Here is a 25,091-nt window from a genome sequence, read left to right as displayed (position 1 = left end):
TGACAGTAAGAGAGAGAATGTGGGGAATGAAGAAAGTTGAGTGTACATATTAAACATTCCTAATCTGAAAGGCTCCAAAATCTGAAGCATTGTGAGTACTGACTATCAGAAGTAGAAAATTCCTTACCTGATTTCATACAGCAAGATTCAGTCAAAACACAGATATGAGGTTTATGCAAAGGGAGTTCAGTGTGTAAGAGAACTCTTAGTTAAAACCTGAGGACCTGAGTTAGGATCCTTTTGTTTGTTTGTTTTTTTGTTTTTGTTTTTCAGGATAGGGTTTCTCTATGTAACAGCCCTGGCAGTCCTGGAACTCACTTTGTAGATCAAGCTGGCCTTGAACTCACGAAGATCTGCCTGACTCTGCCTCCTGAGTGCTGGGACTAAAGGCATGTGCTGCTACTAATGCCCCCTGAGTTAGGATCTTAACACCCACTTAAAAACTGGTCATGGTGGTGCACCACGTGTAACTCTAGCACCATAGAGAGTAGAGACAAGAGGATGCCCAGGTCTTCTGTTCACCAGCCTAACTCCAGGTTCAGTAAAAGACTGTCTCAAAGGAATAAGGCCAAAAGTGACAGAACAAGATGCTTGATAACCTCCCCTGTCCTTCATGAGTAGTTGCGCAAGTATGCACACTCTCATGCACACACACGTGCTCACTAAACACTACACTGTTGCTGGAGAGCTTCTCTCCAGGTCCCACCAAACCCCCGCAGTCCCACAACCCACGTATAAAATAATCACTCAGGTGCTTATATTACTTATAAACTGTATGGCCATGGCAGGCTTCTTGTTATCTACTTCTTCTATCTTAAATTAACCCATTTCTATTAATCTATAAGTTGCCACGTGGCTCGTGGCTTACCGGTACCTTACATCTCACTTGTTATGGAGGTGGCTGGCAGCGTCTCCCTGTCTCAGTCTTCTACTTCTCCAGATTCTCTTCTCTTTGTCCCGCCTATACTTCCTGCCTGGCTACTGGCCGATCAGTGTTTTATTTATTACCCAATCAGGGCAACACACGTAACATACAAAACATCCCCCAGCACTACACATGCACTAAAACTGTTTAAATCATCTTCTAGTTATTATATAAAGTATATATGGAACATAAATGAGTTTAGTGGTTACACTTGGATCCCATCTCCAAGGTACTTCATTACATATTTGCAAATATTCCAGATTACAAAATCCAAAGCATTTCCCTACACATTTCCTATAAGGAACACTCAAGCTGTATTCTTTTGCTATCTTCTCTCTGGTATCTCTGACTAGGCTAGGGTGATTGGTGTGAAGAAAAGCAAGGCAACTGGGTAATGACAGCTTTCTCCTCTCCTATTATTAGAGGTTACTATTCTATGACCCCCCTCGACCTTAAACTTATTAGACTCTTTTCTTTATTATTTCCTGATAACAGTGGAATATGACTTAATCTCATCAGTAAGTAGCAGGTGAAAGCATTATGCCAGCAGTGGAGTTAATAAAGGTTCGTCAGTGATTTTGAATTGACACCTACTAGGTTTTATCATCTGGGAAATAAATGAAAAGGACCATTTGATTTAGTGTAGTATCTTTCAAAATATTAGTCATCATTATTACTTTAGAGGGGCCAAAAGGTCACTTAAAAAATGTAATGCAATGAAACCATAATGAAAATACCTGTGGATACTGACTAGTTCTTTAGCAAGGCCTGGATACAACTTCAGAAATACCACAGCCAGTGTGATTAGTGATTTAAAAGAGAAAGCTCAAAGGGATCACATGAGTTTGTACTTCAGATGGAGCTACATGGCCATTACCTGTCACTTACTGTATCCAGTTTCGTATCCTGGTTTTTGTAACATGAGGCATAACCATTTATAGTTTATTCTATAATGGCATTCTTACAGTCAGTTACATGAAGAGGAGGGGAGGGTTTCTCTTCAGTGTTTTAAGTTAGCATGACAGTAGTAGATTTAATTCTGGCATTTTCATACATGTATGCCATTATTGCTTTCGGCAAACATATAAAGACTTTTGATTGACTTCTATTTGTCAACATTTAACATCACAACTAATAGCAATTATTATTTGTAATATATTGTTTTAGTTCCCTCTTAGTACCATAGTAAATCCCTATGAGTTAGGTGGTTGTGAGGACATGTGTAGTACTGTATAGAGTTGTAGGTTGGAAGAAGACATGGATCCCACTGAACAAAAATGATGGTGTTGTCAGAACCATGTTCCTTTGTGGAGGTCCATTTCTTTGCTTTTTCTAGCATGAAAAGGCTGCTCACTTTCCTTTACTGAGGAAATTCTGTTTCCCAAAGGCAGCAGCAGCAGCAGTGGATTGACCCTTTGCCAATAGTCACATCTCAGTGAAGTCAGAAAAATTCTTCTCTTTTAACAATTCATGTAATTTCACAGGATTTACCCAATAGTCTAAAATATTTCTATCTCGGATTCCTTAGACTTAGTCACATTTGAAAATCCATTTTGCACTGTACTGTAAAACAGCATAGTCACTGGTTCTGGGGATTCACTGGTTCTGGGGATTAACCTGAAGGCAGTTTTGAGTGGCTGTTTTTCTACTTTGACTTCAAGTTAATTGTTTTCTTATAAAATAAGTCTGTGTATTTTTTAAAGTTGAGTAAGAGAAAGTCAGTAAATAAAATGTGTATGAATATGACAAAAAAGTTGCACTAGTGTCAGTAACATTGGGTAGCATTTCATCTGCAAGAGGGCCCACTCTCTGCAAGTAGGAATCTAGAGGAGGTCAGGGAGTGTGAGGCTGCAGCAGCTCCATCCAGAATTTGGCCACAGTTATTCAGCTTCTTCATCCTGAAGAAAAGGCTGAATCTCCAAAAGTCCCTCCCCCTCTGATTAACTAATTCTGTGTAAGTGGATGTTTATTTCATGAGTCTCCATGTCAGGGTCAAGTGCTGTGTCATATGTCTCTAACATGAATGATTCAAAGCACTGGTTCTGTCTGAAGATACTGTCATCCCAGAGTATAGCTGTCATCCGGCATGCCGGCCCTTAGCTGCTGTAGTTCTGTCAGAGCTGGAATCCAGTTTGATTTTCCTGTTTGGTTGGTTGGTTAAAATTAAAAAATAGGTTAGAAAACTAAATTCCAGGTCTTTTGCTAGGCAGAGCACTCTACAGAGGAGCTGTATCACTGCCTTTTCTAAAGTGACATTTTTTTTTTTTTTTTTTTTTTTTTTTTTTTGGTTTTTCGAGACAGGGTTTCTCTGTGTAGCTTTGCGCCTTTTCCTGGAACTCACTTGGTAGCCCAGGCTGGCCTCGAACTCACAGAGATCCGCCTGGCTCTGCCTCCCGAGTGCTGGGATTAAAGGCGTGCGCCACCACCGCCCGGCTCTAAAGTGACATTTTGAAATATTGAGTGCTTGTTGTCAGTTGTCCTCATTTCCTGAATTCAGCCAGACAGGAAGTTCTGGAAAGGTAGAGGGTACTCAGCTGGTGAAAGGACCCACACACCACATCCATTCAGCGCTTAAAAGGAATGCTAGCTAATCTTTAGCACATTCTTTAAGTGCATACCTTCGTTAAATTGACTTTCCTCAGGGATAAACACCTATACTTGAGGTAATAGATTCTTTCAATTTTAATAATTTTCAGTTGACCTTTTGTTCTTTTAAAGAAAATTAAATGAATTTAATGAAAACTACATACTGAACAGGTTTTCTGTAATTCCTTTTTTCAGTAAGAAGAATTGCAAATTTCCATATTCTCTAAAATAACATATAATTTGTATTTATTCCTGAACTGTAATGTCAGAATGTGAAGACTCATTTTCCTGATTACCTCATCCATACCAAGAGTCTAAAAACTGCCCCACTTGCTTTCCCCCAGTCTTTCTCCTTTTGCATTGTTCCAATTACAGGTGGATGCTTGGTTTCGCCCCATAGCACAAGATAAATAAGCTTGGAAGGTTTCCTAGCAACACATTGCTCTGGGAACCTGTTCTGTTTCCCCGAAGAAGATGAAGCCAAGCATCACAGAGTCTCAGCCAGATGGGAAGGATTCACTTACTGAGGGTGTTTAGTGCATTTAAATAATAATTATTATATATATATATATATTTGAAAGTGTTAAATACCTTTTAATTTTTTTCACATTGAAATGAGCTTGAGTTTTACATGTCAAAAGAATCTTAGTTAATAGTTTGAAGATTTTCAGGGAATAAGCTTGCTATAAGTTATTCATGAATAGACCCACTGCAGAACTATCTATAAAATACTTCCACATGGGACTGATGCTCAGCCTAATTCCTGGTGGTATAGCAGTCCAGTGGCAAAAACACTGAAATATTCTGGTCCCCCGGGAATGCTAGGGGACTCCATTCCCTTTCCCAATACCCTTAGCTTCCCCCTCCCCTTGGATGTAGGTCACAGGTAGATGTAAGCGCCACTAGAAAGAAAAAGAGAAATTATATAATTTTTATTATACAACAAAAATGAACTTGATCATTCTTATAGAACAGAATAGATTACTATACATTAATTTTTACTGAATATTTTTTATTAAAAATTTCTACAGACCAGGCAGCATTTTTGATACATTATCTGTTTCATCATTTAATTCTCCTAGAATTCACCTGGTAGAAACTTATTTGCAATTTTTTAAGTAAAGAAACTGTGCTAGGCAGCCAAGTGTCTAGTTGTTGAACTATTACCATTCATAGATCATGGTCATTCAAACACTAGTTTCTTACTGACAGTTCTGTAGCCCATATCCTGTGTTTATTCTTAGAATTCTAATATTGAAAGCTTATGGTCTTTAGAGAAAAATGAACAACTATCTGTTTTGTTTTGTTTTGTTTTGTTTTGTTTTGTTTTGTTTTGTTTTGTTTTGTAACAGGCTCTCAGTAGTAGCCTGGCTAACCTGGAACTTGCTTTGTAGACCAATCCATCCTTAGAGTCACAGAGTTCTACCTGCCTCTGCCTCCTGAGTGTGCCTCCATGCCCAGTTTAATAGCTGTCTTTTGAAGATGGCATAATCGTAGCAGGAAATAGATGATTTGTTTCATTTTTATTGTTTTATTCAGCGTAATCATCTCACATCCTCAGGTTTCAGTGTCAGATTTTACAGCCTTTTTGCTTTATGATATTGTTATTTATTTATTGTTTTTTATTTTGAGACAGGGTTTTGCTGTATAGCTTTGGAACCTGTCCTGGAACTCTCTCTATAGACCAGGCTGGCCTCAAACTCACAGAGATCCTCCTGCCTCTGCCTCCCCTGTGCTTGGATTAAAGGCATGTGCCACCACCGCCCAGCTTAATTTTATATTTTTATAAAAAAAGAAATGCTCACTTTTTAATATGATAGAATAAATTATACCTAACAATAGCTAAAATTAATAGTATTAAATTTATTCACAAACTGTGTTGTGACATCAGGAGTATGGTAGAACAGGGACAAACTGATTATTTTTATAACATTTGAACAGAGCCATACACATTTACTTATCTACTGCCCATGGCACCTTTTGTCACAGTAGAGTTGAATGGTTATAACGTCAGTGATATGGCTTACAAAGTCTGCAGTGTACACTACCCTCTCCTTCACAGGAAAAAGTCTACTGGACTCTATTCTAGAATCCGGTTTTTACCCCACCTTTGAGTTGGAAATGTTGCTTTAGAATACCAGCAACATAATTGCAAAACATTTTAAAAAGTGTTTTTTGTTTGTTTGTTTTTGCAATATAAGGTTCTTATCTAACATGTTGTTCTCCAAACACTGCAGGTACCAACCAAAAAGCTGAAGAAATATGAAAAAGAGTATCAGGCAATGCGGGAGAATCAGCTGCAACAGGAAGACCCAATGGATAGATACAAGGTACGAGAGACGCTTGGCACTTAGCAGGGCAGAAAGGACTTTATGTACCCTAATTCAGCAGTTGTGGTGAGTTCCGTTCCCTCCGCTCCACCCTGAACTATTCAGACAGTGACATGCTGACTATGCCTGTGTCTTCATTTTCAACTGACTCCCAAGTATTCAACCATAATATTTCTTTTCTTTCAGTTTGTATATTTATAGGTAACTCCAGCTGTTGCATGTATACTGGGAATCTTCATGAGAAGCTGAGAGAAAGGGAAAAAGAAAGTGGCTTTCTGCTTTCAAAATTGAGGAAAATAAAACAGAAAATGCCAAAAAGTACTGTCTTAGCTGTGCATGATCACTTCCACAGAGACTCGTAGATGTGACCATTCCAAGACTGACTCAAGGATGTTGCAAACTTGTCCCTGTCTGTAGCAGATGTTCAAAATCCAAACTCAGAAGGAAAAATAAAAACCACAAAAATGTATCAAGCACAGTAATGTGTTTGTTGCAATGTTTCATTTTCACAAATCATAGGTAACCTGACATTTGCATGCAGTTTCAGAATCCAAATTATTTCACTTGTATCTTCATTAGTTTGGTTATTTAAAAAATTGTGTCATCACAAAGATAGATCTTTTCAGTGGTAATTAACAGCATTGGCTACAGCATGCAGTGTTGGGAAACAGTGACTTGCAATTTATTTTTTACCTTCGGAAATGTATTGTCTTCCTTTAGCTGTTTTAATTCTTGAGACTCATACAGATATGTCAAAGTTCCTCTCGCTACATCAGTATCCAACTGATGCCTAAATACCATTCTAAAAAAAGGTATGGTGGCAATCTTAATGAAACCATTCACACTGAGATGGCTTTTACTTCCATAACCAGAGCTGCCTTTGTGGTTGGAAAAGTGTATGTTGGCAGCAGTCACACTGAGCATCTTGATTTTATTGTTGAATAGAACAGCAAGGAATGCTCACAGAGGAACATAGTGGACAGGGCCTATGGGTTTCATAGTCAAACCAACTTGAGTTAAATTTCTGGCTCACTGGAAAAGCCAACAGGATTTGAAACCATAGATGAGGATTTTGGTCCCTATGTTACTGGTCAGCATTTTGAGTCAGTCATTGACCCTTTCCTTGTTTGTAAAATGCACGGGCATGCATGATTTTGTGGTGGATTACTGTGAGATTGAAGGATGTCATATGTTAAGTACTCAGAGCATAATTGGTGTTTAATAAATGGTTATTCGTTTTTAAACTCCACTACTATAAGCATGACTAGAATAATATAACCTTGCTTGGCTCTGCCTCTCCAGTCCTTCATTGATCATCTTCATATTTTGTGTATTACTACCCTATAGTCTTATCATCAGTCATACTTCTTCCCTTCTTCTAGAACTGGCTTGAGAAATAAAAATAATTCCACATATGGTTATGATAGATAACTATTATCAGATTATATGCTCATAGAGAAGGTTTGATGACTATCCACTATTATCTTCTCAGTAAATCCAGTTTTAATGCTAGACCTATGATACAGAAAGTCATGAATGGACTCATGATGAACTGTTAAAGATCAAATGAAAGCCCTTTAATTGTTTGATCATTCTAATCTTCAGAATATTATGAATAAAGTGATTTCAGATAAAAGAGAAGGAAATAATAGCCCAAACTTACATAATTACAGTCAAAAGCTGAGCACAGTTGTATGCACATATATAGCTCTCTGTGACAAGAGGATCATTCAGGTCCAGGAGTTTGAAACCAGCAGCATAGTGAGACCCTATCTAAAAACACAAACTAAAACAACAACAAATGCCTCACTGAACCCAAAGAGGCTGTAAAACAACTGAACTGTAACAGTGTCTTACATCCTTTTTGTCAAAGCAGATGTGTATAAACATCATGTATAAACTGTAAGATTATTTGTACCGTTTTATTGATATAAAATCAACTGTTTTAAAAGTAGTTATTTTAGATTCAAGTATTGTGGGGCTTGGTTTTTTTGTGTTTGGTTGGTTTTATTTTGAGAGACTCTTACTGTGTATTCCAGGCAGATCTTCATCCCATTGTAGCCTTTTATTTGAACATGTCATACACTCTCTATCACTATTTCTTTGTTATGATTTTAGTGGCTTTCTAGTATATTATGTAATCAATATTTCTATACCTTTTTTAATAATGTTTAGGTATCAGTCCCAGTGATCTACTTGGCAAAATTATAATCAAGTTGTAATTATATTTCAAGCTATTAATTGCCAACATAGTTCTAGCTATCAACAGATTTGGTCCTTCAGGTACACAAAAATCTGGTTTAAGAAGTAAATTAAGGTCAGCTGGAGAGATGGCTCTTCCAGGTAAAACCACCTGTTTCCAAGCCTGATGGCCTGATTCGATTTCCTGGACCCACACGTGGAGGAGAAAACTGACTCCCTAAATTTGTCCTCTAACCTTTACACTCATACTGTGGCATATGTGTGCCTACACATATAACACACAGATAAGTAACAGCTTGGTATAAGGGTTCATGCCTTTGATCTCAGTACTCCTGTGACAGAGGCAAGTGGATCTCCAAGTTCAAGGCCAGTCTTGTCTACAGAGCAAGTTCCAGGACAGCCAGGGCTACACAGAGAAACCTTGTCTCCAAAAACAAACAAACAAAAAAAACAAAAAAAAAAAAAAGAAAGAAAGAAAAAAATAAGGAAATAAATACATTTAAGGAAATAAATTGTAATCATCTTAATATAACAAAGTATCTTAAAAATACTTTTGGCATCTTCTGATCCCTTTGGGAACAGGCACTTTTCATTTATTAGGGAAGATCTTGAAAACATTGAGAACTCACACCTGTTCAGGAACAAGTTCTCCTTCACCATTGAAACCCATATTGCATAAATTGCCATGTCAACCTCCAGCTTGCCATATGGCAAGAGAGTTGGAAAGACTGTGAGTTTTTAAAAACAAAAACAAAACCCAGAAATGTCATATCATAAACTGTTCCAATTTAGTGCTATTAATTTTCCCATACTTGATGGCATTGAAGAAGGGCTTTTGCACAAGTGAGAGCTGGCAAATGCTGCTCTTTACAGTCACACTTTTTGCTGTACCAATCTAAACATGTGGCCTAGGGGTGTACCTCAAGGGTAAAGCACTTGCCCAGCACGTGTGAGCCCACTGGTTCAGTGAACAGTTGCATCCCCTTCATGCCCTCCCATCTGACCGTGCTCTTTGTGCCTATTATATTGTCAGTTTATATTACTGGATTAATTACATGCAACACCTCAGTCCCAACCATGAATAAAGAGAAGGAATGGTGTTGGTATAATTTTAAAGTTCTAAGCACGATGAAATGTTCAGCAATTAGGTAGTGGTGATGGCTATACAGTTTCATGTAATTGAATTGTATACTAAAGCATCATTTTGTTACATATGATGATGAACAGCTGCAGTCCCAGCACAGAAGAGGCTGAGGCAGAGAGAGGGTCAAGAGTTTGAAGCCAGCTTAGGCTACATAGTGAGACTATAGCTCAACAATCCCTCTTCAAAAAGCACATAATTTTATGGTGTGCAAATTAAATCTATACCCTAACCCAAGACAAGTGTTCCAGAATACTGACTTTTAGACCACCCTCTTTCTTTTCTATTTTCTCTTTTTTCTTTATTTTTGATATGTGTGTGTATGTGTGCACATGCATATGCACATGCATATACAAGTATGTGCAAATGGGCATGGAGGCTAAATGTCAGTGTCTGGTGTCTTCCTCAGTTACTCTCTACCTTATTTTGAGATGGGATTCCTCACAGAACCTGAAGCTCACTAATTTGGGTACTCAATGAGCTCACACACAGCTACACTGTTTGTTTGTTGCTTTCTTGCTTGCCTTTAACGTGGATGCTAAAGACCTAAGCTCAGGTCTTAATGCTTGCATGACAAGCACTTTACCAACTAAGTCCTTTCCCCAACTACTGTATTTTCTGTGAGATAGTGTTTCCCATGTCCTAGGCTGGACTTGAACTCACTGTGTAGCTGAAGATGACTGTGTCAAACTTCTGAGCCCCTTGCCTCTGCTTCCTGAGTGCTGAGATTACAGGTAAAAGCCACCATGCCTTGTTTATGTGATGCTGAGAACTGAACTTTGAACCCAGGACTTCTTGCACACTAGGCAAACGTTCTACGAACCAGCTACATCCCCACTCCATCCACCATTTCTTCTGTGAGCCCCAAGTTGCTTCTGTCAAAATGCAGTACTTACATAGAAGTCATACTTGTGCAAAGGAGATCTTTTGTCAAAATTTGAGCTAATTGATGACTGTTGAACAATATAAATGGTACATTCATTTTTAGTGTTGCTTGGTAATTTCTAAGTAGAATGTGTAGTGTTCCTATCCATATATTTACACATAGAGTAATAAGCACAAACATACACACTACCTAATCTGGCATCAAATTTGTATTGAGACCCAGGGAACCCTCAAAAAACTGCTTACAGTCTTTATTGGTGCCTTTCTGTTTAACTCCATAAGACTCCAAAAGAGAAGGATTTTTTTCTTGAGAATAAATATACAGCATTAATTCTAAACTTTTTTCCTGCTTCTTAACCTGATCAAGTAATGTGATGTTGTTTTGTGTATATATTCTGACCTTTTGATTTGTAAATTTGATTGAGTTCAAATGGAGAAAATGTGAGCTATAGATATGGCTAATGATGTCCCCAGAAAATACGTATTTATAGATAGATATATCTGTTTTAAAACATTTTAAAATTAGTAATCAAACCCACCAAAGCAGATAACAATGTTAGAAATCAAGATTCTATATCCTACACAGAGGACTGGTTGCTTTCATTGTGGGGAAAGAATTTCAGTAATAGAGTCAACTGGTGAAGCTTCTAGAGAACTACAGCTATCATCCACCTTTAAGGAAAGATACACTCTTTTTCTTGTTTAATTAAGAGCTGCTGATAGCAATGTGGGTCAGGTCTGTAAAAACACAAGTAATTAATTAAATTCAGTGAATTTCCCAAAGCATAGGAAGTGCTACCTGTTCTGTAGGGGGAGATCCTGGGAAGAATGTAGACTATTTAAACTGTTGGGTTTAAGATATGCATAATAACATAAATATATAATTTGGAGCTTAAATATATAGCCCTGTTCAGTATAGTTAAATGTAGCATGTTTAACTGCCTTCACAAGCTTAGTTAGACATAGTACATTTTTTAAAGTCGAAATGAAATTCAAACAGCATAGGTAGTGGTGAAGGACATGCCTAGCATGTGGACGCCTCTGGATTTGATCCCTAGCACCACCAAACCAATACAAAGCTGAACAAAATATAATTCAAATAGAAATAATTCTTTTTTTCACTTTTTGATGACTTCTTTATTGCTTATTATTTCTTATTACTCAATGGTTTTTGTACATATTTATCTTTGGAATAATGTCCATGGTTACTCTCAGGAGCATAGCACAGATTTTTAATTATTTTTTGTATTCTTTTTTATTTATTCTTTGTGTCTTTCACATCATGCATGATGGATTGTGGGAGGAGTTGGATTTTTGTTTTGTTTTGTTTTTCGAGACAGGGTTTCTTTTTTTTAAATTTTTGTTTATTTATATTTTATGTATGAGTGCTCTGCATGTATACCTGCATGCCAGAAGAGGGCATCAGATCCTATTACAGATGGTTATGATCCACCATGTGGTGGCTGGGAATTAAACTCAGGGCCTCTGGAAAAGCACCCAGTGCTCTTAACTGCTGAACCATCTCTCCAGCCCCAGAAATGATTCTTCTAATGAGTTCTGTAAATCATACTAAATTTTTCTTTCTTACCTGCAAAAGAGAAAGTGGTGATTTTATTTCTATTTATTTATTTATTTATTTATTTATTTATTTATTTATTTATTTATTTAACTTATTTAACATTAGTGTATTGGGCCTTTACTTAATGGATGTCAGGAGAAGTAAATCTATCCTTGAAAAATAATGTTCTACCAATGAAAATAAGTATATGTGTTATTTCTTTCATATCATAGAAACTGTTGTTGGCTTTGGGAAATGCCTACCCTGTAAAATAAGGTGTTCTTAATGAGTAATAATGGATATGAGGATGGTTCCTGTTTGCTTGTGATAAACAGAATTTATTTATCACTGTGTTAAACTTGAGAAGGTTCCATATTCTTCTGAGCCTGGATAACACTGTTCCCTATTGTAGCTGCTGAAGAATATAGCTAAGGAGGAGCAGATGGCTTCGAATGGTGCTGCCCCTGACTCAGTCACGTTTCACATGTGGAGCTATAAAAATATTAAGCATAAGAGAATTTTTTACTGTGTCTATCATCGATCTCTAGCACCCTCCAGTGTTTTTCTTGTATTGTTAGAAACTTTTGGGGGTTGGGGACTTAGCTCAGTGGTAGAGCGCTAAGGCCCTGAGTTCGGTCCTCAGCTCCAGAAAAAAAAAAAAGAAAAAGAAAAAAAAAGAAACTTTTTATTCCTGTTATTGTTGAGAAAACTATATGACAACAATTTGTTTCTATATCATGTGTAACTATTTGCTTTTTGTGTGCTGTTTTTGAAGACAGGGTCTCACACTAACACAGACTGGCCTGGGAACTCACTATGTAGCCCAGTTTATCTGTGTGCTAGAATAGAAAGCCACAGCGGCTTGTGGGCCACATCTGGATGACTGGTGTGTTGTTTTTGTTCTGCACAGTGACCATCATTTCAGCATGGAAATGTGGCCTGTGGTGCTGAAATGTTTACTCTCCGTTGCTAAAGTACCACCTGAGTTTGCAGGGGCTTTTGTTTGTTTGTTTGTAGTACATAAAGAAATGCAGTGTTTTGCCTCCTGTAGTTATTTCTGACAAAGTTTTATTTTTAGTTTGACACTTTAAATGTTTAAATTTCCATAAGAAAGATGAAATTGAATGTGATGAGAAAAGGAAGAAAGCATTAAGTATTTTCCAATATCCAGAGGTTTCTCTTGAATTTTCATTTATAGGTGAAATAGATATCTAAGCATTTCATCTTTGTAGATAAAAAAAAAAAAAAACCTGTCTTTTGAAAATCTAAGTTTGATGATCAACTCTTTTAAATGTCCAAAGGCTGGAGAGTTGGCTCAGTGGTTAAGAGCACTGGTTGCCCTTCCAGAGGACCTGGGTTCAATTCCCAGCACCTACATGACAGTTCACAACTGTCTGTAACCCTAGTTCCAGAGGATCCGACACCCTCACACAGACATACACACAGGCAAAATACCAATGCACATAAAAAATAAAAATTAAAAGAAGCATTTTTTTAAAGAAAACTGAAGAGTGAATGGTTTTATTGCTAATAAAATTGTGCTGGATCTGTGAGAGAAACATTTTCTCCTGACCCTTAAATATTTTTAAAGCCTATGCCAAGAATTCATCATAGCAGCAGACAACACGCCCCAAATACTGTGTGGTTTACGTAGCCCTGCCTTCTGCATCACTCTTCCCTGAAAGCTGAGTTCATTTTCTTTTCCTGCCAATTAGCATTTCTCTGGTTTCTCCTTGCCATCCCTTAGATGGCTTCACAAAATCTTCAGCCTCCAGAAATAAACAGGAACCAGGCACAGTTTCCCATTTGCTTTTCTCTGCTTAACAATTTCAAAGAGGAACTATTCTGCAAGGCTTCTGATCTCATCCTATGAGGAAGTTCCTCCCACCCAGCATTAACACAAAATCAACAAGTCATCTGTAGTTGCTAATATTTCCACACACGGCATTTTCATTTTCATAAGTCATGCAACTGCAAATAGCAGTGTTGGAGAGGGTGGAGTTTTCAAGCTGGAGTCCTCCTGAGTTGAGACTTGCCCACTGGCTGCCTCGAGTATACTTTTCCATTGAATGTTTGCAGTCACAGAGAGAACTTCACTATATGGCGTTCTGAGCAAACAGTGAGAATATTAACAAGTGTCTGTTTCTATTACTGCCATTTCCTACATGTATTAGTAGGTGTGCAATTTCACTGGATATTCCTCTTTTTTTTTTTAATTGTCTTTGTACCTATGGTTGAAAACGGTAGTTGGTCTATGACCTTTGAGGAGGTAAGTTGATTTTTTTTCAATCTGTGTGTGTCTGTATTAGTGTCTGTGTCTGAAAAAATGCAGTATCGTCCTCCTAAAAGTTACTAACCAAACTTTCCCAGGTGTGCAAGTCCTGTGCAAGAGGGAAGGAGGGAGGGAGGCACTGAGGAAAGCTGTATGGTTTTTGTTCAAATGGTGTCAGCTGTGTGAGATGGAGCATGTTTCAGAAGTGTGATATGCAGGTTACATAAACTATGCCTCCTGTAATCTTTTCTGAAAGGCAAGAGGAGCCATCTGCCTGATTTGTTTCCAGACTCTGGGATGTTGACACATCTGTCCTTACTAACATCCACTGTGTGGATATCTGCGCTGGCTGAAATTACTCAGCTGACTACATGGTCTCTCCCTTGGGCAGATCCTTGGTTTGAAATGAACCAAGACTGTCAAACCCAACTTTGTCCCTAGTTTTAAGGAAAATTTTTTTTTCAAAGTAGTCAGTTCTGAAAATAGTTTTGGCTCCTTAGGGAAGACTAGAAAAGACACCTAAGCATTATACTATGTTTTAATCCTTGGTGTGTTTGGGCATGTTCATCACAGGAAATCCCTGTCCCCGCAGCAGACCCTCACAGTTGTACTCAGTTGCATTCCGTGCCTCTGGCGTACCCAGGATTGCCCTCTGGAGGATGATACTGCATTTTTGGCCCCATAGCTTGCTTTTCCTTGTCTGTGAGTGCAGAGCAGGCACCTGACACTTCCCACTGTGCTGCTTGCTTTGCAGACACCAAACTGAAGCTGCTTGCTAAAGCAAAAGCCAGTAGGCATGCCTCATGGGCCAGTCTGCTTCATAGGGACTCTCAGACACTTCTTCAGAGTTCCCCTTGTTCTGACCCCTTTGGTTGTGTGTCTGTGATGAAGGGTTCAAGTTTCATCAGTTAGGAGAAGTTTCCAGTCAGAATTTCTGCTGTGCTCACTCACAGCTTGCTTCTGTAATACATAATCCATCAGACCTGTGCTTTATTGAGAGTGGAGTTGCTACCTGGTACTACTTTTAAATACTTGAGTAAGTAACTTTCCCATGGACATCATATGACTACCTGGAGGTTAATACATTCTGAACACAATAGCAGCAACCTGAAAAACTGGTAGTATATCAATATGATGTAAATAATAGTTGAGAAAGCACTTTGTATCTTCGTGTTCTGGGAGCACAGTCTCAGTAGAAACAGGACATGGAACTCAGGAACAGGTGGTGGAGAAGTCTTATCTTGGCCTCTTGAAAGGATTTATCAAGAAATGAGAAAAATCTCTTCTCCACCCAAGCAGTCTGCCTTGTGAAATATGTGATGTGGAAATCATACTGGATTACTGTTGTTTCCTGGCAAAGAGATAGTTATTGAAAAAGTTTCTGAAATATGTTTTAAAAATCTGAGTTTTCTGCAAGCACATGAGTCATTTCTGCAAAGAATTCATAGACATCTCAGAAATACAAACTCACCAGCCCCTGGTAGAAATCGGGTTTCATCAGCAGAGGTTCTGCCTCAGGAGCCTTTTCATATCTATTACCTGTGTACTTCAGTGGGAGAGTGGAGCTGTGGGAACATAGATTTTTAACAAATATAAGATGCCCTACCTATCCAGGGAACACTGTCTTTTCAGGAACATATAGGGCAAAGAACTTCTCAGGTGTTACATTGTGTCTTGGTCACTAGAAAAGGTCCAGTGTGGTTTGTATAGAAAATGACCTTGTTTAGCAGTAGACTTAAATCTTTTCCTCCTCCTTCTCCTTCTCCTCCTCCTCCTCCTTCTCCTCCTCCTCCTTCTTCCTTCTTCCTCCTTCTTCCTCCTTCTTCCTCCTTCTTCCTCCTCCTTCTTTTCCTTCTTCTCCTTCCCTTCCTCCTCCTCCCCCTCCTCTTCCTCCTCCTCCCCCTCCTCTTCCTCCTCCTCCTTCACATTTTAGTGTTTTATCCCCTCTAGTAGAATTGAAATTCTGAATTGAAAGAGTTTAACAAAAGTTTTTTAAATCCTATTGTAATTGTATTATAGTCATTCTAGAAAACCTGGGGACATTTCAAGAAGAGAAAGATAATACTAAAACTAACCTACTGCCTACAGCTGATATCTGTTGTTCATATTGTTATAAAAATTGGATTTTCTAGCTATTTTTAGAAAATTTTCTCTAGTATGTATTAATATATGGAATTCAATCATGAATTTTCTTTAAAGTATTTGAGTAATTTAGAATTTCTCTTTTGCTTTTAGTAGATATGTTTTGTAAGAGGCTGTTTATATCCCCCAACTGTCTCTGTTCATTTTTTCCAAATGAAAAGATATCATCAAAGTGCAGGTCTACCCTTCAACTTTTCTGCTGACCTTCCTGTTTATGGGTCCTCAGTCTCCGTGAAAGACTCAGGCCTTGCTCTTACTGTCTGTTTTATAGACCTCATTCAGAAATGAAGAGGGCAGTGAGTTATTAAGGATTAGGTTCTCTGTCTGTTTAAGAAACACCATGTTGTTCTGCAACAGGTGATTAATCCCCACCTCTAGTATGCCATGCCATTTAGAACATACACGTGTCTTCTGTTTTTGCAATGCTTTGCCTGGGTTTGCCACTCTTTTAGAAAACACTAACAGAGCTGTAAATCTAAAACCAGAAAGAGCTTGTTACACTGAAGCTCTTCCTGTCAGTCTCCTTTGGAGTCTCCTGCAAACAACAGTAACAAAGAAAACATTTTGGATAGTGTATGATATAAGACACTAAGTTGCTATTCTGAAATAGACCTCCATACTCGGTTCACAGCTAGTAAAGAGGTGCCTTGCTTCCTAAAAGTCACTTAATTCATTCATCATAACATAAACTTTTCCTGAGAGTTCAAAGTAGAAGAAAAAGAACTCAATATTGTATTTTATCCAGAATCATTTAATCTGAAATTTGAAGAAAACAGAATAAACATTTAGTAAGTACTTTTCAGGACCCATTGCTCTCAGAAACACAAAAACAGGTATGTGCAGAAGTAAATATATCTTAAATAAAGAATAAAACAATCAGCTGGTAGAGAATCACAAACTCACATGTCTTCTTTTTTCCTTTTGAACCCACATAATCTTGATTTTAGGTTTACTGTTTTTAAGCACTTTCAATTCATTTGGCTCCTCATCTTAGAGAAGCAATTAAAAAAAAAAAAATGACCAGCATCATTTCTGTGTGTCTTGTAGACTATTTTCTCTAGATGTCAAACTGTGCATGCTTCAAATAAGAATTGTGTATGTCTGTGTTCTAGGTCTATGTGAAAAGCTCCCATAATTGGGAGCACATTTGGAACTGTGCTCTTTGTGGAGCATCTTACCTAACGAAGTTCTGTCTGGAGGTTTTAGGGGGTGGTTGTTAAACTTCACTGGTAGAGAACCGCATCCGCACTGCTGGCTAAACTCACTGTTGTTTCCCAGACAGCATCCTGCCTTCCTGTGCCACTGCGCCTTCTCTTTTACACCTTTGAGAGTTCACTTTGTTGCTGTTGCTTGCCCCACCCCCACCCCCGCCAGTGTCTACTCGTATGTGCAGGCACTGATATGTACTTCTGGCTGTTGCTCTTTTTCTTCAGAGGGAGAACCGAAGATTACAGGAAGCCAGCATGAGGCTGGAACAAGAGAATGATGACCTTGCCCATGAACTAGTGACAAGCAAAATTGCTCTTCGGAATGACTTGGATCAGGTAAGTTTGTCCTTCACTGAATAAAAATGTTACTACAACAGCTTCTTCGTGAGTGAAGACCAAGGTGCTCCGGAAGTATTCCCTCAGGCTTGCCCTGTTCCTTTGCTTTGGTTTGGTTTTTTGTTTGTTTTGTTTTGTTTTGAGACAGGGTTTCACTATGTTGCTCTGGCTGTCCTGGAATTCACTCTGTAGACCAGGCTGGCCTGGAAGTCACAGAGATCCACCTGCCTCTGCCTCTCAAATGCTGAGGGAGTTAAAGGTGTGCAGCACCTCCCCTGTGCTTGCTCTGCTCTTGACATGAGTGAGCTGTGGGACAGATGACTGAGTGGGGGCAGGTAGGAAAGGATGGCCTGCGCTCATTACAGAGAGTGGAAATGCAAGTTTTAGAGAAAGGTTATTTCCAAACAACTTCTGTGATGACATACTTTTTAAATCCTATAACAAGTCTTTCCTCTGTCAGTACTTTCCCTAAACCAAGAGCTGCCAGTATAATTACCCCAAAATATTAGTCAGCAAGAGTATACTAATGCCACTTTGACGTTTGGAGGCCTCTTTTGTTATAGTAGTACTTCTCCTCTGTGACATGTAGAATCGGATGTGAAGAACATACAGGTCTTTTCAAAGTATTCTCCTGTAGCACGAATTGTTAGAAGGTCTTATTAATAAAAACAAACCCGGAGCCAGGTATTGGGGTAAATGCTGAAAGATCAAAGAAACAGAACCAGCCACAGCTAACCTCACCTCGCCAATTCCTCAGCTGATCTTGTTTCCTCACACTGGAAGCCTCTGTGTCCTCATCAAAATGGATCTCAGCTGAACTGCTGCTCAAAAGCCTAAAAGCTTAACAGACATACCATGTTCCTGGTTTTCACGCCTTATATACCTTTCTGCTTCCTGCCATCACTTCCTGGGATTAAGGCATGTGTCACCATGCCTGGCTGTTTCCAGTGTGGCTTTGAATTCACAGAGATCCCGGATGGATCTCTGCCTCCAGAATGCTAGGATTAAAGGTGTGTGTGTGCCACCATTTTCTGGCCTTTATATCTATCTAGCAGCTGTTCTGTTCTCTGACACCAGATAAGTTTATTAAGGTGCACAATATATTGGGGGACACAGTATCACCACATTCTCCTTCACTGGACCCACTGGGATAAGGCTTCATTGTAGCTAAAGTTTTCCTGCCTGGTCCACAGTCAGGACAAATCTCTATCACCCGCCAGTCCCACAGTCGTCAGACCCAACCAAGTAAACACAGAGACTTATATTGTTTACAAACTGTATGGCCGTGGCAGGCTTCTTGCTAACTGTTCTTACAGCTTAAATTAATCCATTTCCATTAATCTATACTTTGCCACATGGCTCGTGGCTTACCGGCATCTTCACATGCTGTTTGTCATCGTGGCGGCTGGCAGTGTCTCTCTGACTCAGCCTTCCACTTCCCAGCTTTATTCTCCTCCTTGTCCTGCCTACACTTCCTGCCTAGCCAATGGCCAATCAGTGTTTTATTTATTGTCTAATTAGCAACACATTTGCCATACAGAACATCCCACAGCACTTCATACTTTGTCTTTGTGTCTGGAAACCCACACACATTTATCTTGTTAATCTTGTGGAATGGTTATTTCTGCTTGGTGCTAATTCAACTTTTGAGGCAAGCATTATTTTAGAGCCCTCACTTTACAAATGAGAAAGCTGATATACTTCAACTTGAAAAATTATCCTTTAAAAGTAGAGATTTAGGCTGGGCGGTGGTGGCGCACGCCTTTAATCCCAGAACTCGGGAGGCAGAGCCAGGCGGATCTCTGTGAGTTCGAGGCCAGCCTGGACTACCAAGTGAGTTCCAGGAGAGGCGCAAAGCTACACAGAGAAACCCTGTCTCGAAAAACCAAAAAAAAAAAAAAAAAAAAAAAAAGTAGAGATTTAAAGAATGAGTATGAAAGTTTATTTACTACAATATTACTTATAAGAAATAAAATATAGAAATGATGTAATGTCCAGTAGTAGAAGAGAATGATAGTACTTCTATAAAACATGTTTTTGGAATTTTTTTAAAATAATGAGGCTAGAAAACAATATGCATTTCATATAAGAATGTATAACTTTATAAACAAAAGAATATTACTTTAAAAGTCGTCTTACCTACTAGAGAATCCCTTTTGTGGATTAGTCTGAAATGATCGAAACTGATTATTGAGTACCTCTGTACTTCTTGTGGACATTAAAATCAGTTCCTTTGGGAAGGGTTCTAGGGGCAAGTGATGTAGTCCGGTAGGTATAGTGTTTGCTATGCAAGCAGGAGAACCTGAGTTTGAGTCCTCAGTACACATGTAAAAGCCAAGCATGATAGTGTGCATCTGTAACCCAGCACTGGGGGAAGGGAAACAGGCAAATCTGGAATTTGTTGGCTAGCCCTCCTAGACAAATGGTTAAGCTCTGAGGAAGACACAAGGCGTTAACCTTTGGCCTCTATACATACGCATATGTGTACACACACACACACACACACACACACACACACACACACACACACACACGTCCATCATGCCTTTATTTCTTCCCTTCCTTATACATCCATGGCTTTCTCTGCCTTTTAAAACAGAGGTATCCTAGAACCTTTGTTTTGTAGCTAATTATATAGAAGAAAGAATAAAAACTGCTATTTCATGCATCTCTCCGAACTTCTGATTTTGCAGTTTCTGCCTCTGCAGAAGGTTTTTTTCTTGTCACGAAGACTTCTGGTCTGCTGATCTTCAAGGAAGGGTATTAGCCTAGGAGTGAAAAGACTGGCTTTTCCTGCTCCTCCTGTATGCCCAGGACCTTTGCTTTCAGTAGGTCAGAATCCAGTCTGATTGTAATCAAAATAGCAAACCTTACTAAATAGGAAAGTGGGTTGTATGTGAGATGATGTGTAAAGTAAATAAATGCTGGCTAGGTCCTTTTTTCAAAATAAGTAATTTCTTATCCTTGTCACTGTCCTGCTGGGTTAGGTGTCTGGGATGCCCTGGGCAGCAGAGGTACCTCAGCTTTTCTCTCGGACAAAGGACTTTTCTTCTGACAACTCAGCCTTAGACTACTTATTAAATAAGGATTCCTCGGGGATTAGAAACGATTAAAGAAACATTTTCATTTCAGTCGTTTCAGGCCTTTTTGTTCTCCTCTACTCTTAAGGAACAAGAAAGAAGAGATAAAATTAGTGCTTTCCCATGGAGATATGTCTGAGTTCCTTCTGACCATGGGCCAGAAGCTCAGGTCTTGAGAGTGTGTGCATTCTTTTGTTTTGTTCTAAATTTGACAGTTGGCCTGATGAGTTTGATCAAAAATCCTTTGTATAAGATCCTCATCCCAGGGGGTTGGGGATTTAGTTCAGTGGTAGAGCGCTTAAGGCCCTGGGTTCAGTCCTCAACTCTGAAAAAAAAAAAGACAAAATAACAAAAAAGACCAAAAAAAAAAGAGATCCTCATCCTAGTTTACTCAAGCATTGGATCAGGTCACTGGTTGATTTGTGACTAAGTAGGCATTGCAGTCACTGTTTCTTTCCTGTAATTATGTCACAGAAGCCATCAACTATGATTTAAACTTCAAATACCAATAAGCATTATAACTAAAGACTTGATAATGTTCTATTCAGACTATCAAATTATGATGAAGGTTTTATAATTTGGGCTCACAGGTAATGTTTGAGTAAATCTCTGTTTAATATTATGCATGTTAAATATTTTAGACAATGCCTGCTTGAACAAGGTATAGAATTAATGGATATATAAAAATCCAGAAACCTATTTTTACAGGTGGAGTCAGATCATTTGTGATCTGGTCCTATTTTGATAGGCAGGAAAATGACTTCTACTTCACTGTTTAACATAGAGAGATCCTTGGAATAAAGTTTCCTAGAAGACTGTGGAACTCCACACACTCAGGGCTCATGCACACTGTGCACATTGGACACTTGCCCAGTCAATTATATAAAGCTACCTATCATGGCCTAACAATGACTATCCAGTAGAAAACATACATAAAAATTATAGGGTCTTCAGCATAAATATTTAAATGTGTTTTTTTAAAAAGTATTTCACAAGGAAAGGGCTTCTGTTCCTTATAGTTTCCAAAACTAGAAAATGGCTGGATATGCTACAAGACTTAAACTTCCCACCGAAGTCTGCATAGCATCACTGTTCAAGTTGACAGAATGCTAAGGTATCTCTCTTGAAGACATCAGATTTTTAGAACATTATTTCAGAGCTTATTTACTGTGCATATATTAGGATTGTTCTCTTTGCAAATGAACATTTGCTGGGTTGTGGCAAGAAGGAGCTGTTGGCAGAACTCCGATATTCTCAGGTAGAGCTGGACCCAGTAGGAGTCATATTTTGTTAGTTTCTCGGAACTTTGATTTCTTCTGATTGGTCATGCTGTGACCACCTATCAGGGACTTTGAGGATGGTCTCCTGCTTGGTGAGTCATCTGAGACGTCTGAATAGCAGCTTGTAGAATTTATTATTGAATTCCTGTAATCTCTGAGATTCCCACAATTCATCAATTACAGTTTTTGCAAGTTCCTTTTTGGGATCTACCTGTAATTTTAGTATGCCTATCTGCTCTTCTGATTTTTTTCCACTAAACTTGAAAATATTTTTTAAAATTATTCATTGATTTATGTTGAAATGAGAGTGTGCATGTGCCACAGCATGTATGTGGAGGGCAGAGGACTTCTTGTGGGGGTGATTTCTCTTCTTTTGCCATGTGGGTTCCAGGAATAGAACTCAGGTTGTCAGGATTAACGGCCAGTGCCATTACCTACTGGGCCAATCACTGTTGCCCTCCCCACCTAAAATTTAATGCATCAGAATAAATTTTAGAGTCTTTAAGAGGTGAGGAGGTGGCAGGGTGGTGGTGGTGGTGGTGGTGGTGGTGGTGTGTGTGTATCTCATGTAGCCATCTTGGCCTCTGATTCACTGTGCAGTCAAGGATAACCTTGAACTTCTGATCTTCCTGCTTCCACCTACTGAGTGTTGAGATTACTGGCATGCCTCCCTAAGTCCCACTTACGTGGCAATAGAGACTGAAGTCAGGGCCTATGCATGTCTGACAGGCATACTGTCTACTGAGCCCCACTCCCCACTCCACCCCTGCTGCCCTGAGTCTTTAAGATGCCTAAGGAACTTTTTCACCTTAAATACCCAATAGTTCTTTCTAAATGCTCTGAAAACAGTCTGGCCCCTAGAACATAGGGTGGTGGGGCTAGAAGGCAGTGAAAACTGAGAATCCGGGTCGAAGTTCTCTGCCAGTTTCCAACAAACTTTTGGCTCAACCATCTAGACCTGTGGGAAAGATGGCAAACACAAACAGAAGCCCCCTGGCCAACATGCATGATTACTCGGATGATATTTCGCTACTGTCAGCTAAGGACAGTTTCTTCAGATAGTTGCCTCTCCTCTGCCTCAGGGTCTTCTCTGCTTAACTCATCCTGTGGCCTTTCACCACCTCCTGTGCAAGCAGTCTCCTTCTCCAGTTCCTTAGAAAGCCGCATCCATTCAGTCATTAACCACTTAAGAGATTGCTCCTGTCCCCAGGGTGGCTGTGGTGCCAGCAACAATGAAAAGCAAAAGAGATATGGTTTCTCCTGGTGTTTAAAGCACAGTGGCAAGGCGTGTAAGTCCCCCGCATATTTATTACAGTGCTGTGCAGTGTAATAGGAGAGAGAAAGCAGCAGAGGCAATTTAGATGGGAGCCAGTAGGGCAGGCTTGGGTTATGTTCACCGTGATGTGAATGTGTGGCTAGAACCAAAGAGTGAAGTTAGGACCTCAGAGTATAAAAACAGACAAGGCTAGCTATATTAAATATACATGGGGAATTTTAGTTAATTTTGGTTCTGTATTCAAGTTAACAAAAAAGTACTCTCTAAGCTTCTCCTGCGTATTCTAGAAGTGCAGTCTTGGCTGCCTGGATTTCTGGTATAAACTGCAGATTTTCATAGCCTCTCATATAGGTTCTCTGTCACAGTTTCTTATTTTGCTCACAGACCTATATGAATGACCCTATGGGCCTGTTTACATCAACTAGTTTTCAAATTTTTCTACCAAAATGTGTTCATGGATCAGTCTGTTTACTTGTCCTCTCTGTGTCTGCCCCATATGCTTCCAAATAGAAACTTGTGTGTGAAAGGCTCTTCCTCCTCATCAGGCCCATGTCTTCAGAGTATGTGCTCGTGGGACATGTAGAAATATTCAAGAAGTGTTTAGAAAGAACACAGACTTCAATGTCATTCAAATCCAAATTCAAGTCATGCTTGTTATATCTGCTGTTTAACCCAAGATTGATCTCTCCAAGCCTTAGTGTTATTAGCTATAAATTATTGTTCTGTAAAGATTAGAATGATGTGAGCCAAGTGGCCACATAAAATTGGTTAGAGAAAAAAAAGCCACCCTCAAGGTAAGCTGGAAGAGGGGAGAATGGCCTGAAGTAATCAAAAGCATGCACGTGATTCCATCCCTTTCTTTACGGCTCGCCTGTTTTCTGACTTGCAGGCAGAGGACAAGGCTGACGTGCTGAACAAGGAACTCCTCTTGACCAAGCAGAGGTTGGTGGAGACTGAGGAAGAGAAGAGGAAGCAAGAGGAGGAGACTGCCCAGGTAAAAGGCACGGTCAGGCTTTCTGTGTGTGGATAGACTTACAGGAAGTTCCTTAATATTGTAAAAATAAATAAATAAATGTAAACATTTATTTTCCCCCTAAATCAAGGGGAAATGTTAAGTAGTAATTCTCCCTTTAAACATCTTTTAGGAGTTTGCCTTCACTGAGATGTCCAGCGAGAATGCTGAATTTTTTCTAGATCTAGTGACTTTCAGTTATGATCCAAGAGCTTTGATGAATCTGGAAATTTTCTGCTTTATCTTCAAGGTCATTGACTCTTCTGAAGTAGTTGTGAACACTGCTGACCTGGAGACCTATGGTGGTTTCTGCTCGACTGACAGAGCCCTGGTCTCCATCATTGGCTTCAGTCTCCTGAGTCACAGCACAGTGCTGGACATGACATTGTAAAATTACTCAGCCAACATCTCCTGCTCAGGACATGAGTAACTTCCCAAGGGAGAAGCCTTCTGAAATCATGAGTTTCCTCCTGAGGAAAATTCAGTCATGCTAAATATAAACTGAATTTATTCTCAAGAATTTCAAAGGCCTTCATCCAAGCAACCAGAGAAAGTGTCAATGAAGACACATGTGGGGACATGTGTCATTAGCACCTTCCAAGGTCTACAGAAAAAGTTCTCTGATGTTTTTCCATTGAAATATGTTAAAAAATGAATTCTTCATATCAGCTCTCACGTTATGAATTGGAAGAATTCATCTTTGGGGGTTTCTTTTTAGAGATTTATTATCTTCATTTATATGTGTGTGTGTGTCTTTATATGTCATGTATGTGTGGGTACCCACAGAGGTCAAAGGAGGGCATTGGATCCCCTGGATCCGAAGTTACAGACAGTCGTGAGCCTCCTGATATGAGTGCT

General features: G+C 39.1%; 1 protein-coding gene across 9 annotated transcripts in view; it reads left to right on the top strand.

Annotated features, from left to right (window-relative positions):
- The window catches only part of Rabgap1l (RAB GTPase activating protein 1 like), a 589,856-nt gene that overhangs the window by 550,388 nt on the left and 14,377 nt on the right, over positions 1-25,091 (top strand). For 6 of the 9 annotated variants that reach the window (XM_052737345.1, XM_052737344.1, XM_052737348.1 and 3 more), the window contains 3 exons: positions 5,749-5,841; positions 17,475-17,585; positions 24,111-24,215. In XM_052737345.1, coding sequence (XP_052593305.1) covers positions 5,749-5,841; positions 17,475-17,585; positions 24,111-24,215 — 309 coding nt within the window. Of the gene's footprint in view, positions 1-5,748; positions 5,908-6,027; positions 12,901-17,474; positions 17,586-24,110; positions 24,216-25,091 lie in introns of those variants that run through there. The other 3 variants (XM_052737347.1, XM_052737353.1, XM_052737346.1) reach the window with 2 other exon arrangements.

This window comes from Peromyscus californicus, unplaced genomic scaffold (assembly GCF_007827085.1).
Source record: "Peromyscus californicus insignis strain IS unplaced genomic scaffold, ASM782708v3 Scaffold_14__1_contigs__length_90479793_seg_2, whole genome shotgun sequence".
Lineage (NCBI taxonomy): Eukaryota > Metazoa > Chordata > Mammalia > Rodentia > Cricetidae > Peromyscus > Peromyscus californicus.
The sequence above is the reverse complement of the archived record's forward strand: the minus strand, read 5'-3'. Positions and strand labels throughout refer to the sequence as shown.